The 16,005-nt window shown below is 47.8% G+C and overlaps 2 protein-coding genes across 4 annotated transcripts in view; both read left to right on the top strand.

Moving 5' to 3' along the window:
• The window catches only part of VSIG10 (V-set and immunoglobulin domain containing 10), a 48,170-nt gene extending 37,099 nt beyond the window's left edge, over positions 1–11,071 (top strand). For 2 of the 3 annotated variants that reach the window (XM_003907225.4, XM_031650804.1), the window contains 5 exons: positions 656–949; positions 2,895–3,005; positions 3,297–3,312; positions 6,060–6,268; positions 7,979–11,071. In XM_003907225.4, coding sequence (XP_003907274.3) covers positions 656–949; positions 2,895–3,005; positions 3,297–3,312; positions 6,060–6,268; positions 7,979–8,034 — 686 coding nt within the window. In that variant the 3' untranslated portion in view covers positions 8,035–11,071. The remainder of the gene's footprint in view (positions 1–655; positions 950–2,894; positions 3,006–3,296; positions 3,313–6,059; positions 6,269–7,978) is intronic. The other variant, XM_031650805.1, reaches the window with a different exon arrangement.
• A 2,379-nt stretch (positions 11,072–13,450) lies between these two features.
• The window catches only part of WSB2 (WD repeat and SOCS box containing 2), a 29,390-nt gene continuing 26,835 nt past the window's right edge, over positions 13,451–16,005 (top strand). The window contains exon 1 of the mRNA XM_031650803.1: positions 13,451–13,621. Coding sequence (XP_031506663.1) covers positions 13,609–13,621 — 13 coding nt within the window. The 5' untranslated portion in view covers positions 13,451–13,608. The remainder of the gene's footprint in view (positions 13,622–16,005) is intronic.

Raw genomic sequence — 16,005 nt, 5'->3', positions numbered from 1 at the left:
ACAAAAATTAGCCGGGCGTGGTAGCTCACGCCTGTAATCCCAGCTACTCGGGAGGCTGAGGCAGGAGGATCTCTTGAACTCAGGAGGCAGAGATTGCAGTGAGCCAAGATTGCGCCACTGCACTCCAGCCTGGGTGACAAAGTGAGACTCCATCTCCAAAAAAAAAAAAAAAAAAAGTTTATTTCTGGAATTTTTCATTTAATATTTTTGCACTGTAGTTGACCATGGTAACTGAAACCTCAGAAAGTAAAATCACGGATAAAGGGGACTGGGGCCGGATGCGGTGGCTCACGCCTATAATCCCAGCACTTTGGGAGAGAGGCTGAGATGGGCAGATCACCTGAGCTTGAGAGTTTGAGACCAGCCTGGGCAACATGGTGAAACCCTGTCTCTACTAAAAATACAAAAATTAGCCACGTGTGGTGGCACACGCCTGTAATCCCAGCTCGGGAGGCTGAGGCAGGAGAATTGCTTGAACCCGAGAGGGAGGCAGAGGTTTCAGTGAGCTAAGATCGCGCCACTGCCCTCCAGCCTGGGCAACAGAGCAAAAACTCCATCTCAAAAAAAAAAAAGAAGACTACTGTATTTTTCTTGCAGATCTCAGTTCATGACTTGAATCTCTAACATTTGTCTTTCTTTACCTTCTGATCACCAGGGGGTCCCTCCCTTCTCTCTGAGCCCATGAAGACTTGCTTCGTTGGAGGCAATGTGACACTTACCTGTCAGGTGTCTGGGGCCTACCCCCCTGCCAAGATCCTGTGGCTGAGGAACCTTACCCAGCCTGAGGTGGTCATCCAGCCCAGCAGCCGCCATCTCATTACCCAGGACGGCCAGGACTCCACCCTCACCATCCACAACTGCTCCCAGGACCTGGATGAGGGCTACTACGTCTGCCGGGCTGACAGCCCTGTAGGGGTGAGGGAGGTGGAAATCTGGCTGAGTGTGAAAGGTGAGTGGTGGAACTGAGCCTGAAGGAGGAGGGTTCAGAGCTTCAGAGCACCCAGCACCAGCATGGGGACGGCCTGGTGCCTCCCTGCACGTGGCTCACTGCCAACTGGGAGAAGGCATATCTGCTCGCTTATGACTTGACAAGGTGGCTGGAATACATTATTATCCAACCCCAAACTCACTAATATTTACATAGGTAGCAAAAATTACATACTATCTATACACACCAAAGAATAGATATCTAGTGTGTATCAGTTGTGAAGCATAACAGCAAAAGGAACACCTAAGAAACTGTCATCCCATTTAGGATATAGAATAGTACCAACATGCATTAGGTTACTGGTATGTCTCAGGGCCAGATTTGGAAACAACAATAGGACTGGGCGCGGTGGCTCACGCCTGTAATCCCAGCACTTTGGGAGGCCGAGGCGGGTGGATCAGTTAAGGCCAGGAGTTCGAGACCAGCCTGGCCAATATGGTGAAACCCCATCGCTAGTAAAAAAACAAAATTACTTGGGAGGCTGAGATAGGCAGATCACCTAAGGTTGGGAGTTAGAGACCATTAACTGGGCATGGTGGCAGGTGCCTATAATCCCAGTTACTCAGAAGGCTGAGGCAGAATCACTGGACTCTGGGAGGTGAAGGCTGCAGTGAGCCAAGATTGTGCCACTGCACTCCAGCTTGGGCGGCAGAGCAAGACTCCATCTCGAAAAGAAGAAAATAACAATAGAACTTTAAAAACAGGATGCCTGGTTAAATTTGAGTTTAGAAAAATAATTTTTTTTTTTTTTTTAGTATAAGTGTGTTCCAGATATTTCATGGGACATACTTACACTGAAAAACTATTCATTGTTTATCTGAAATCCAAATTTCACTGGGCATACTGAATTTTACCTGGGAACCCTCCCTGTAGGCCTAGTCTCATCCTGGGCCCCTCTTGAAAGGTAACCACGGTCCTGAATTCTAATTTTTACTATAGATGTCTATTTTTATTTTATTTTTTATAGAGATGGGGTCTCTCCATGTTGACCAGGTTGGCCTTGAACTCCTGGGCTCAAGTGATCCTCCCATCTCAGCCTCCCAAAGTGTTGAGATTACAGGCACGAGCCACCACACCTGGCCTCTTTCTTTCTTCCCTTCCCTTCTGCCTTTCCCCTTTTCATCTCCCTTTTCCCTTTCCTGCCTGCCTTCTTTTCTTTCCTTGCCCTTCCCTTCCCACACCTTCCCTCCCCTTTCTTTCTTTTTCTGAGACGGAATTTCACTCTTGTTGCCCAGGCTGGAGTGCAATGGCGCAATCTTGGCTCACCACAACCCCCACCTACCGGGTTTATGCGATTCTCATGCCTCAGCCTCCCGAGGAGCTGGGATTACAGGCATGCACCACCACACTTGGCTAATTTTGTATTTTTAGTAGAGATGGGGTTTTACCATGTTGGTCAGGCTGGTCTCAAACTCCTGACTTCAGGTGATCCGCCCTCCTCAGCCTCCCAAAGTGCTGGGGTTACAGGCGTGAGCCACCATGCCCAGGCTCTAGTACCAATTCTTAAATAGTGCTTCCTTTGCTCAATACCCTGTCATATATCAAGTATATTTACGTGTGGACCTGTTCCTGGATTCTCTGTTCCATTGATCACTCTGTTTATCATGGCATTGATAACTCTCACACTCTTACTTACCATGGCCTTATAAATAGTCTCAATGTTTGGTAGACAGAGAGATTTTAACTTTCCATTGTTTTTTCACATTCCCTGCTCCATCTCATCCCCACAAACTCCCTGAGGTTGGGTGATAAAATATTTATCTGGCATGACAGACAGGTCATAAGCCGTACCCAAGGTCAGCAATCAAGATAAGACAAGAACTGGATCCACGCAGAGAAAGGAAGGTGGTGTTCTGATTGCACACATATCTGATGGAAGAATCAACGGTGTGATTTGTCTTTACAGACCCTGTAAATATCGGGGGGATTGTGGGAACCATTGTGAGTCTCCTTCTGCTGGGACTGGCCATTATCTCAGGGCTTCTGTTGTATTACAGCCCTGTGTTCTGCTGGAAAGGTAAGAGCTCCCTGGGTCCCTTAGCTTCTCTTCCAGGCTTTTGAAAAGGTGCGGGTTGGGGAAGGATGGCCCCTGTCATGCGCCCACCTGAAGTTCTGTTCTCTGGGCTTCTTCGTTGGGTCGAGATGTACAGTAATAAGTCATCTAGGTACCATCCCGGGACACCCTGTCACCTGTCACATTGAGTCAGTTTTCTTATTCGTTCCTCTAGTAAATGTTAGCCTGAATAAGAACCTGTGAGGTTGAAGTGGATGTTACTGGATATTAATGGTTTTTCCTTTCTCTCTTCAGTAGGAAACACTTTCAGGTGAGTGTTCCCTAGACTCAAACCCATTCCCACCATCTGTCTTCACTTCTGTTTTGTTCCCTTCCTTTCATAAGAACAATAATAGCAACTACCACTGAGGACCTACAATGTACTAGACACTGGTGTAGGGGTTTTATCAGGTATTCTTATAAACCCTTTCATCATCTCCTCACGGTGGTGGTGACGTCTCCATTTTCCAGATAAGGGGATGGAGGCTCAATGAAGTAATTTCTGCAAGCTCATTCTGGAAGAAAGCAGCAGTGCCTTCCTTCAGGTCCAGGTCTAATCAATTCCAAAGTCTGTGTTCTTTTACGACGCCAAACCTCAGGGCTGGACACATTGCAGGTCTGTCATTGAGACAGAAAGACAATGTGTACATTTTGAGCCAGTCATTCATGCATTTGTTTTATTTAATTTTCTAAAAAGAGCTAAAAGAAAGAATCAATCATGGTCTTAGAGTTTTTTGTTTTGTTTTGTTTGTTTTTTGTTTTTTGAGACAGAATCTCGCTCTTTTGCTCAGGCTGGAGTGCGATGGCGCGATGTCGGCTCACCACAGTCCCTGCCTCCTGGGTTGAGGCCATTCTCCTGCCTCAGCCTTCTGAGTAGCTGGAATTACAGGTGCGCACCACCACGCCTGGCTAATTTTTGTATTTTTAGTAGAGACGGGGTTTCACCATGTTGGCCAGGCTAGTCTTGAACTCCTGGCCTCAAGTGATCCGCCCGCCTCGGCCTCCCAAAGTGCTGGGATTGCAGGCGTGAGCCACTGCACCCAGCCAGTTTTACAGTGTTTTGGAAGACTACTATGAGCATGCCTAGAACCCCCTCCCAAAAGGAAACCCCAGTAGGGGCAAAGCAACCAAATGGAACTTGTATATTACATTTCCTAAGGAGATTCTGGGTGGGAGCAGAGTACTCTTCTCTATGATCCTATGGAAAAACAGTTCTTTACCTATTCATAACAACAGGATGTTATTGTTCTGGGACCATCTTTCGTAGCAAAACATTACCTTTACTGCCCTGTATTGGAGGGCCATTCTCTCAGTAAGTCTGTCATTCCCTGGGCTTGTTTCTCACCGGAGGCATCAGTGTGGTATAGGAGGAAAAGGCATTGAGACCATTGGACCTGGGTTCAAATGACAGCTGTGCCATTCCCAAGCCCTGTACCGATAGAAAATCCCTGACCCTCTCTGAGCCTTCGTCTCCTGATCTGTTTCACCAAGGAGTTTGTGAAGATTAAATGAGAATGTAACACAGCTCCTCGGGCAGGTGACTGACCTGTGACTTTCATTCTTTCTTCCTTAAGAAATGCATAGTCCAGGCTGGGTACAGTGGCTCATGCCTGTAATCCCAGCACTTTGGGAAGCCAAGGCGGGCAGATCACCTGAGGTCGGGAATTTGAGACTAGCCTGACCAACATGGAGAAACCCCGTTTCTACTAAAAATACAAAATTAGCCGGGCATGGTGGCACATGCCTGTAATCCCAGCTACTCAGGAGGCTGAGGCAGGAAAATCACTTGAACCCAGGGGGCGGAGGTTGTGGTGAGCCGACATCGCGCCACTGCACTCTAGCCTGGGCAGCAAGAGTGAAACTCCGTCTGAAAAAGAAAAAGTTTGTTTTGCCGGGTGCGGTGGCTCATGCCTGTAATCCCAGCACTTTGGGAGGCTGAGGTGGGTGGATCACCTGAGGTTGGGAGTTCCAGACCAGCCTGACCAACATGGAGAAACCCCATCTCTATTAAAAATACAAAAAATCAGCCAGGTGTGGTGGCGCATGCCTGTAATCCCAGCTACTTGGGAGGTTGAAGCAGGAGAATTACTTGAACCTGGGAGGCGGAGGTTGCAGTGAGCTAAGATTGTGCCATTGCACTTCAGCCTGGGCAACAAGAACGAAACTCTATCTCAAAAAAAGAAAAAAGAAGAAATGCACAGTCCAGGCCGGGCACAGTGGCTCATGCCCTATAATCCCAGCACTCTGGGAGGCCAAGGTGGGTGGATCACTTGAGGCCAGGCATTAGAGACTAGCCTAGCCAACATGCTGAAACCACGTCTCTACTAAAAATACAAAAATTAGCCAGATGTGGTGGTGCACGCCTTTAGTCTCAGCTACTTGGGTGGCAGAGGCAGGAGAATTGCTTGCACCCAGGAGGTGGAGGTTGCAGTGGGCCAATATCGTGCCACTGCACTCCAGCCTGGGCAACAGAGCAAGACTCCATCTTGAAAAAGAAAAAAGAAAAAGAAATGTATAGTCCGAAATGCAAAGTCTGGCTGGGTAGGCAGAGCTAGTGAGCTGACAGTAAATAAGCTACAGTGTGGACTCTAAATGGAATCATTAATTTAGGTCTTTAGCGGGAGAGAGAGGACTTTACCTGTGTCTTCCAAAATGAAGAGGGGGACAGATTTTGGTAAGTAGAGCAGAATGAGGGCATTTCAGAAAAGGAAAAACATTTGTCTACCTGCTGTAAGGGGACATGAAATGGTAGATGCCTGGGACATGGTCACCTGCCCGAGGAGCAAGGGAGTAATAAAACAAACCCAGCACGAGATACCATCATCTGAAGCAATTTGTGGCAGCATCTCTCTCTTTGGTTACCACACCATCATCTCATTACTTCACCAAGCTGAGTGCCTGAGGAATTTTCCATATTACTAATGGGGTCGCAAAAAATCTAGTGTTTCCTATTCAGTGAGGGCTAAAGTTGGGAAAAATAGGAAATCTTCTTGATTATTTTTTCCCTTTGGAAATTAGGGGACAAAACATGGATGATGTCATGGTTTTGGTGGATTCAGAAGAGGAGGAGGAGGAGGAGGAAGATGCTGCAGTAGAGGAACAGGAGGAAGCACATGAGAGAGAGGAGTTGCCAAAAGAAATACCTAAGCAGGACCACATTCACAGAGTGACCGCCTTGGTGAATGGGAACATAGAACAGATGGGAAATGGATTCCAGGATCTACAAGGTAAGCTCTTTTTCCTTAAACAAATAAACAGAAAACAAACAAAGGCATGTTGGCTCATGCCTATAATCCCAGCATTTTGGGAGGCCAAGGTGGGAAGATCACTTGAGCCCAGAAGTTCGAGACTAGCCTGGGCAACATAGTGACACTCTGTCCCTACAAAAAAAAAAAAAAAGAAAGAAAGAAAGAAAGAAAAATTAGCCAGGCATGGTAGTGTGCACTTGTGATCCCAGCTACTTGGGAGGCTGAGGCTGGAGGATTGCTTGAGCGTAGGAGGTCCAGGCTGCAGTGAGCTATGATCACGCCACTGCACTCCAGTCTGGGCAGCAGTGGGACACCTGTCTCAAAAAACAAACAAAAAACCAAAACAAAACAAAAAAGCCCACAAACCTCTGAACTGCAGTGAGCTTCTCAGCAGGAAATCTCTAAGGGGTGAGTTTGGTTTTTTAAAGGCTGGGGAAGATAGCTAAACTGTAGTCTAGAACCTGAGACTACTGTCAACTACCAACATGAAAATCAAATTGACACACTCTTATCAAGGTCCTGGTCTAGGGTAGGCACAATATTGGCATTGTGGGAGAATAGAAAAGAGAAACTGTTAGCGTCTTCATGCAGGGGCTTTACAAGACCAGTTCAGGCTGGGTGCAGTGGCTCACGCCTATAATCCCAACATTTTGGGAGGCTGAGGTAGGTGTATCATTTGAGGTCAGGAGTTTGAGACCAGCCTGGCCAACATGGTGAGACCCCCCCATCTCTACTAAAAATACAAAAATTAGCTGGGCATGGTAGGTGCATGTAATCCCAGCTACTTTGGAGGCCGAGGCAGGAGAATCACTTGAACCCGGGAAACGGAGGCTGCAGTGAGCCGAGATTGAGCCACTGCACTTCAGCCTGGGTGATAGAGTGAGACTCTGTCTCAAAACAAAACAAAACAAAAAAAACCAGTTTAGGTGAACAAACTAAAATGCACAGGGGAAATGGAAACAGGAGCAAGACTGAACCAACACTTTGAGAGAGCAGTAGAAGAGCTGCTGCAGAAAGATATTTGATTAATTGCCTGATGGACAATATTTAAAAATTATAGGCGCGGTGGCTCATGCCTGTAATCCTAGCACTTTGGGAGGCCAAAGTGGGCGGATCACTGGAGCCCAGGAGTTTGAGACCAGCCTCAGCAACATGGCAAAACCCGTCTCTACTAAGAGTACAAAAAATTAGCTGGGTATGGTGGCATGTACCTGTAGCCCCAGCTACTTGGGAGGCTGAGGTGGGAGAATCCCCTGAGCCTAGGAAGTTGAGGCTGCAGTGAGCTGAGATCGTGCCACTGAACCAAAAATTATAGGACCTCAGAGAAAGATAAGAGCCTGGAGGGGTGCACTGGTCAGGGGGAAGCTTTATGGAAGAGGTGGACATGAAGCAAGGCTTTAGGACGGCTGAGTTGGAATAAGCAGAAAGGAGACAGGGTGTTTCAGGTGAGGGCAGGGGCGTGAGCAGAGGACATGAAGGATGGCTGGTATCAAGCATGCCTAGAGGTTTTGAGTGTAGAAAACAGGTGAAAAGGGGAAAACACACCCTACCCCACCTTCCTCTCCATGAGATCCCATTCTGTGACTCACCAGGAAAGGACTAGAAATCACTGAGATGATTGATGACTGATGGTTGAAATAGAATCACACTCTGATTACAAAGCATTGGGTTTATTTCCCCCCTGTGCAGATGACAGCAGTGAGGAGCAAAGTGACATTGTTCAAGAAGAAGACAGGCCAGTCTGAAGAAGAGGATGGTCCATGGTTGTCTTGCTCTGAAAGCTTGGAAAGCTACACTGAAGATGAGCTCTTCATTCAGCTTTGACTCGACCTGCACCCCTGGCCGGGGCTTGCACTAGCAACATTTGGGTCTCAGCAAAAAACAAAACCAAGCACACACATCCTTCCTTCCATTTATTGAAAAACGTTGGTTTGATTTGCTCTAAGTTTTCCCAATGATGTTTAAAAGCTTTGAGAAGGAAGGCTGCTTTGGTGTCTGAGGTGCCACTTCTGCTGTGAATCCTGGCTTTATCCAGGTTGATTTACTGTGATAGATGCTTATTTGGAGGGAGCAGAGGTCAGGGAAGCGCTGGGTCTTGGTGCCTTTTAACACTTTTTTTTTTTTTTTTTGAGACCGAGTCTCCCTTTATTGCCCGGGCTGGAGTGCAATGGCACAATCTCGGCTCACCACAACCTCCACCTCCCGTATTCAACCGATTCTCCTGCCTCAGCTGTGCCACCACGCAAATATCAATTCCTTGGAACAGGTGAAGTTCCAGGTACCAATGCCAATCAGAGGAAGGCAGTTTGGTTCAGGCTTTGGAGTTAGAAACACCTGAAGTCGAATCTGGGCTCTGTTGCTTCCTTCTTTCATGGGCTAGGGCACAATTCTTTACCTGTCTCTTGGCCTCAATTTCCTCACCTATAAAATAGATGAGGAAATTGCTCACTTATTGTTGTCTCGTTCGGAAAGCTTGGAAAGCTACATTGAAGATGAGCTCTTCATTCAGCTTTGACTCGACCTGTACCCCTGGTGGGTGCTTGCACTAGCAACATTTGGGTCTCAGCAAAAAAACCAAGCACACACATCTTTCCTTCCATTTATTGAAAAACATCTTTGTAAGATCCACTCATTGAAAAACGTAATCCATTTATTGAAAAACATCTTTGTAAGATCACCTGCTAAATATGAAAATCTGACTTGAATTTGTACTATTTAATATTGCGTATCTGCTCTAGTGGGCAGGACCTAGGGCTTAAAGGGGAACTTCCTTTCTCCAGTTCGAGGAACTGGGACTCTAAAATGAGAAGCTGGTTGTCTGAAGTAACCCTGCAGGTGTGGTTGGGGAAGGTCTGTTTTCTTGGATGAAGGAACTAAACTAAGCAAATCAGCACTGTCTTAACCATTTTTATTTCCCTGGAGATAGAATTCTTTTAAAAAGAGTTAGGGAGCTGGTAATAGCAAGTGCCTTTCATTATAACCACATTTTGCAGAGCTTCATATTTATATACAAGCCTCCTAGGTGATACACTATTAGCTTGCAGACTTTCCTATGCTTCATTTCTCCTGTTGCTTTCAAAGAAGGCAGGAGACATGTTTAATAACGGAGTATCTGGTGATAAGAACTGCTTGGGCAAACCAGCTCATCTGGACTGTTTCTCAATCTTGGAAATGGGAAGAGGAAAACTTGTTTCCTTCCTGCTGCTTAAGGATATTCTGAGGGTACACTGATCAATAACACTAAATTTGGAATGAAAATGCCATGTGATGAGTTTAGCCTGCTGATGCTTCCAGTAGATCCTTGTATAGTTTCAATATTTAAGTTTTCTGATTTCATATAAATTTCTTAAAGTCAAGGATCTTATAAAGGTGCAGTGGATGTTTGCTAAATATGAAAAACTTACTTAAATTTGCACTCTTTAATGTTGCGTATCTGCTCTAGTGGGCCGGACCTAGGGCTTAAAGGGGAACTTCCTTTCTCTAATTCTAGGAACTGGGACTCTAAAATGAGAAGCTGGTTGTCTGAAGTAACCCTGCAGGTGTGGTTGGGGAAGGTCTGTTTTCTTGGATGAAGGGACTAAACTAAGCAAATCACTAGAAGTATGCCCTGTCCCCTGCTCAGAACATTGGGGAGCTCAAGAGTGGGCTGCAATGTGCACCCCTCAGGAATAGCTGTGAATTGCAGTTCTACTGGCTTTTGGCTTTTTGTCTTTTGCTGCAAGGCACCCACGTACTTGACCATTCTCAACAGTGTAAATCAGTGTCATTTTAGAATGAGATACTCAGCTTGCTTCTAAAGTCACTGAATACTGAGTGAGTCTCTCCTTTAGAGTCTTCGGCAACCAAATTCCAGAATTGAAGAGTCTACTACTCAGAGGCAACAAGATTAAAAAAAGAAAACACAAAAACTGTTGAGGTGAAAAAAAAAAAAAAACCCTAACTGGGAACACAGAGAATGTTTTGTAAGATCACTGGGATATTTTCCACAACTTCCTCTTCTCTTGCACACACATCTGTTGATAGGAAATATTTGAGGGTTTTTCCACTATCAAATGGGAGCTTCATGGTCCTGGTGCCAAACACTATAAACCTTTGACCAGCTGAGCTGTGACTGCCGTCACATATCTGAGTCCTGTGTGCACATTAATATCCTGGATCCGGTAAAATCCAGGTCTTCAAGTTTTAAGGATTTTTGAAGAATTCAGGCTTCTTTAAGACGATCCATGCCCAAATCCACAAGCTTGTTGACAGTGGATTACAGTTTGTGTGGCAAAGTCCGAGTTGTTACACTGTGCTTTAAAAAAAAAAAATCTTATCTGCATGTATTGTTAACGTAGAGACTGTGAGATCTATTTATCAGGACCAGGAAGATAAACACTTCAGGTCCATTGCAACTGACCTTTTTCTTGTTTTTCTCAAAACCTGGTGGACCCCGGGAAGGGAGCCTCTACAATTCTGTGGCTTTGATATTGGCTCCAATTCTCACAAGCACATACAAGCCCCATAACTGCCGCAGGAAAACACAAGATGGAAAATTGCAATAACCCATGCACTGAGACTTAGAAAATCATCCTTACTAGGTAAAATGTATTATGATGCAATAAGGGCCAACTGATATTTCTCACGTTGGGACTGGCCAGGAACTGCTGCAAAGAAAAAAAAGCAGCTCCTTCTCCATTATTTACATTTTAAGATGTGGTGGGGGGAGATTGGGAGAAATTAATTCTGAGGTTATCATATGCATTTTTTAAAAGATAATGGAATAAAGCTATTTTTAAGTAAGTGCTTTTGTGATCTTGATTGAGACCTGCTTAGTAAATTGAAAGACTTGGAAAAACGAACTTGACAAAAATTTTTTTTTTACTAGCTTTTTAAAAATTGGTAACAATATTATTCTTCTCACCTCAGCCCCGCTTTTTTTTTTTTTTCCTCGAGACAGAGTCTTGCTCTGTCGCCCAGGCTGGAGTGCAATGGCAAGATCTCAGCTCACTGCAACCTCCGCCTCCTGGGTTCAAGTGATTCTCCTGCCTCAGTCTCCCAAATAGCTGGGTTTACAGGCGCCAGCCACCATGCCCAGCTAATTTTTGTATTTTTAGTAGAGATTGGGTTTGGCCATATCGGCCAGGCTGGTCTCAAACTCCTGACCTCAGGTGTTCTGCCCGCCTAGGCCTCCCAAAGTGCTGGGATTACAGGCATAAGCCATCGTGCCCTGCGCCCTTACCCTTTTATTCTTTTCCATGATGTGTACATAAAAATGAGGCCTGTAAAGACTCCAGGAATCGAAGGAATTTGGAAGACAAAAAATGGAGACTCAGAAAATTGGGGGCGGGGGGAGGCTGGACAATAAAACGGGGGTCCTCAGGAGGCAGGAAATTAGCGATTAAATGGGAGCAGAGGTGGAGGAGGCCGACACTGGTGCCAGAGATAAAAAGTGGAGACCCAGAGGAAGGGGTGTGCTGGTCCGTTTTTAAAATTAGGAAGCATAAAAAATACCCAGTGGAAAATGAAGGGTGAGAACGGGGCATGCTAAAGTTAAAATGGGCGGCGAGGAAGGGACAGGTAGCCAGCGGAAAACGGGGAGACTGAGAAATCGGCAGGTTAAAAAAAAAAAAAAAACCGGCCAAGTGGGGTGAACAGGAGTGTAACCCAGGAGGCCAAACGGGACACAAGAAGGAAGTACCCAGGGCTCATAAAACAGGGGCCTGGGTAAAAAACCCAAAACATTAAAACGGAGAGACCATGGCGAAAAAGAACCCGGGAACCTCAGTTACCGCAGAAAACATAGGTTGCGTTAGAAAGCAAAGAAGTTTAAAATGGAACCACTGCGATCCGGAGCTCTGGGACCAGTGACCGGGAAATGGAGAGGGCACTTGGAGGGAAGTGAAGAAAGGCGGGGAGAAAGGAATGAGAAGCGCGAGAGTGACTTGAATGAAGCTGACACCAAGAACCGCGGGAAGAGCTTGGACCCAAAGCAGGAAAGGGAAGCGCTCGAGTCGGGGCTAAAGGGAGGCATTTTGAGGACAATGAGCTGAGCTCAGTAAGAAATCCCCAAGCCACTGACACTACTGGGGACCGCACAACTAAGAAATGGGGTCTTTCAGGCAGGAAAAGCCTCCATGATGACTCCTGCCCTGGCCCTGGAATGTTAGAAAGGGGGCGTCTGGCCCAAGCGAGCCATTTCTTGAGGCTATGCAGGTACACAGGGAGCAGCTTCCTCAGGGGGACGGGGACAGGAGAGGCTGTCGCAGTAGGTAGTTAAGGGGACAGTCTTCTTCCGAATCGCCCCTGCCCCGTTTTTTATCTCGTTCCCACCCCCACCCCGGTTTTCACCCTGCGCTCCTCTCCCCACTGCGCCGTTTTCTCCTCACTTCCCTCCCATTACCGGAGCCATTGAGCGGCCCCCCTTGTTTTACCCTAGCCTTGACCCTCGCCGCACACCCCCATTCTTATTCATGTCCTCCCCCAAGCCCCAGCACCCGGTTATTACACCTTCCTTCCACCCCCTCTCCCTCCGCATTTTCGCCTAAGCCCAGCTCTCCCCCAGGTTTCTTCTCGGCCAGTGTTCCCTCCACCCTATTTCTCCCGCCCCCCTTTTTACCCGTTCCCCCCTCATCGGGCTTCGCATGGCTCCATTTTCACCTGCCCCTCCCCTCGACTTCGCTTCAGCCCCTTTGGTTCCCCTTCCCCCCACCGCCCTCAGTCCCCCTCTCTCCGTTTTCCCCGGATCGCCGCTTCCCCCGCTTGGTTTTTCCCTCAGCCTGGCTCTACCCACTCTCCAACACCCCCTTTTCCCCTGAGCCCGGCTTCCCCTACTCCGGTTGCTGTCGCCCCCCTTTCCCCGGTTTCCCTCAGCCCAGTTCCCCTCCCTCCCTTCCCCGTTTTTATCCGGCGCTGGTTCCCCTCAGGACCCCGCACAACCCCTGGGTTTTATCCCGTTCGCGCCCCACCCCGTTTCCGCTCACCTCCCCCCACCCCTGCCCCATTTTTATCTGGTTCGCGCGTCTTCCCCGCCCCCGTTTCCCCTCAGCAACCCCTGGGCTTTTATCCCGTCAGCGTACCGCCCCCCCGATTTTCCATCTTTTCCCTCAGCTGCCTCCCCACCGTTTTTATCCCGTCCGCACCCCCCCTCCGTTTCGCCAGCGCCCCGCCCCCGCGCGTCTCCGCCCGCGCCCACCGCCATGTGACGGGAAGCAGCTGATGGCCTCTCCGGGCGGCGGCGGCGGCCGGGCCAGGGCGGGCGGCGCGGGGGCGGCATGAGGGCCCGCGGCCCGGGGGGCTGAGGCGCCCGCCGCCTGCCGCGGGGGCCGCGCGCGTCCTCCATGGAGGCCGGAGGTGAGTGGGGCCCGGCGGCCAGTTCCCGCCCGGCGGGGCCGTGGCCCGTTCTCCCCGGGGAGGGGGAGGCGACCCCGGGGCTGGCTCGGCGGGGCGGGGCGGGGGCTGGACGCGGCAGGGGCGTCCGGCCTGGGAGGTCCGCGCGGGGCCGGCGGGGGTGCGCGCCCGGCGACCAGCTTTGTTTCACTTTCGTTGTCAGTGGCCGCCACCCCGGCTCCCGCTGGCGACGGGATCGGGAAGATCGGGCTTCTGCGGGAGGAGATCCCCCGACCGGGACAGAGGGGGCTCCTGGGTGGGGAGCACCAAGCCCTAAAACGGAGATCCCGAAGGGGGTGGGTGCCTCTGGGTACCCAGGTGCCAGGGGACGCACTCGCATGTCTAGATGGGAGTCACCTCTGCCCCTCACAAGCTGTGTGATGGTGACAGTGGACGAACCACAGAACCACCGCCAGCCACCCATGTCTCAGTTTTGTATCTGCAAAATGGGATAATTCTAGTACCTGCCTCGGAGGGTGGTTGGAACCCGGTAAAAATGGTGTCTGGGTTCTCTGTTGAAACAGTCTATTCCCAGCCTCTCCCACTGGAGATTAATTCAGTGGAGGTGGGGCGGGACTGGAGATGCTGATCCCTGGCGATATGTATGATCAGGCAAGTTTAGGATACACTGATGGGTGAGGACCTTGCCTCTATTCTTGTTATCTGTCATCCCCATCAGAAGACAGCGTGGAAGTCAGGATATTGGATATACCTCAAACCAGCTCAGATGAACATTTAAATCTCAGTGGGAAAGGTGTGTCTCTTATGCAAGGGGAAAAAAACCTCAAGACGCATGCACGCCTCGGCCCCCTCCCCTCCAACGACCTTCCCTCGGAACCCCACCTGTATAGAAACTTGGGATAGATTTAGAATTGATTCCTGGAGTCCCAGCTCTTGAAGGACCCGAGTTTAAATGCAATTTCCTTAGGAGAAATTTTCAGAACGGGGTCAAGGCCCAGGGCTCAGAATTTGTTCCAGAACTTCATTGTAATCTTGCAGCCAAGTTCAAGCTTCATCCTGGTCTGGAGAATTCTGATTGCTGATGGCTTGTTATTGTGGGTGGGAAGGTTGAAATCTGGATATTCCCTGGGGTGGTGTTACTTTTTAATTTAGGAAATGACATTTCTTTGTTTGCTGAAGTCAGGCATTGAGTTAAAGGCAGCTCTCTCCCCTTCCCATCTAGATAAGGGCTTTCTTTTCAGTGAGTGTGTTACCCGTAGAATTCTTTTTTAAAGGGCCCCTACTGTTTGTGTAGATCCTATGTGAATCTTTTTATAGCTTCCGTTTCATTTCCATTGCCTCCTTACAGTTCAGTGTGAAAGCAATCTGTAGCTAGCCTCCCTTTTTAACAGAAATCTGTTTCCAGTTCTGGGATTTTCCTAAAGATTGACAACTTCGTTTTGAGGGTGTGGGCAGGGTTGTTGAGAGCTGCCAAGTTACTGTACAAAAAAGGCCAGAGTTTTAACTACTTTTCAAATGGAATAAAGCCCATTGTAAAGGAAATACAATGGGCAACAGTTGAAATCTTCAGAGCAATGGTTAGAATTCATTTATTCATTCAACAAATATTTGTTGAGTGTCTACTATGTGCCAGGCACCCTCTAGGCTAGCCCTGACCAACAGAGGTTTAATGTGAGCTACGTATGTAATTTAAAATGTTCAAATAGTCACATTAAAAAAGAAAAAAGAACTAGGCGACAATTTAAAAACTCTTTCAATCCAACATGTCTAAAATATTAGTGCTACATGTAATCAAATAAATTGTAATGTTTTAGATTTTTTGTGTGTGCTAACTGTTCAAAATGTGTTGTGTATTTTATACTTTCAGCCCATCTGAATTCTGACTTGCCACATTTCAAGTGGCTGGTAACTACATGTGATTTCCCTATTAGACGGTGTAGCCCAATAGCAGTGAACTGGCAAGTTTGGGTGCGTTGAGAAAGAGATAGACAATAAATATGTAAAAATGACAGGCAATCAAGAAAATATCAACCAAATGTGCTGGGGTGGCTCATGCCTGTGATCCCAGCACTTTGGGAGGCTGAGGTGGGCAGATCACTTGAGGTCAGGAGTTCAAGACTAGCCTCACTAACATAATGAAACCCCGTCTCTACTGAAAATACAAAATTAACTGGGCGTGGTGGTGCATGCCTATAATCCCAGCTACTCAGGAGGCTGAGGCAGGAGAATCGCTTGAACCAGAGAGTGGGAGGTTGCAGTGAGCCGAGATGGCGCCATTGTACTCCAGTCTGGGCAACAAGAGTGAAATTCCATCTCAAAAAAAAGAAAAAGAAAATATCTAAGTGATGGTTATAAAGAAAATAAAATGGTTAAAGGAAAGTGAATGG

The sequence above is a fragment of the Papio anubis genome, chromosome 9 (assembly GCF_008728515.1).
Source record: "Papio anubis isolate 15944 chromosome 9, Panubis1.0, whole genome shotgun sequence".
Taxonomy (NCBI): Eukaryota; Metazoa; Chordata; class Mammalia; order Primates; family Cercopithecidae; genus Papio; species Papio anubis.
This window is presented reverse-complemented; position numbering and strand designations above follow the sequence as displayed.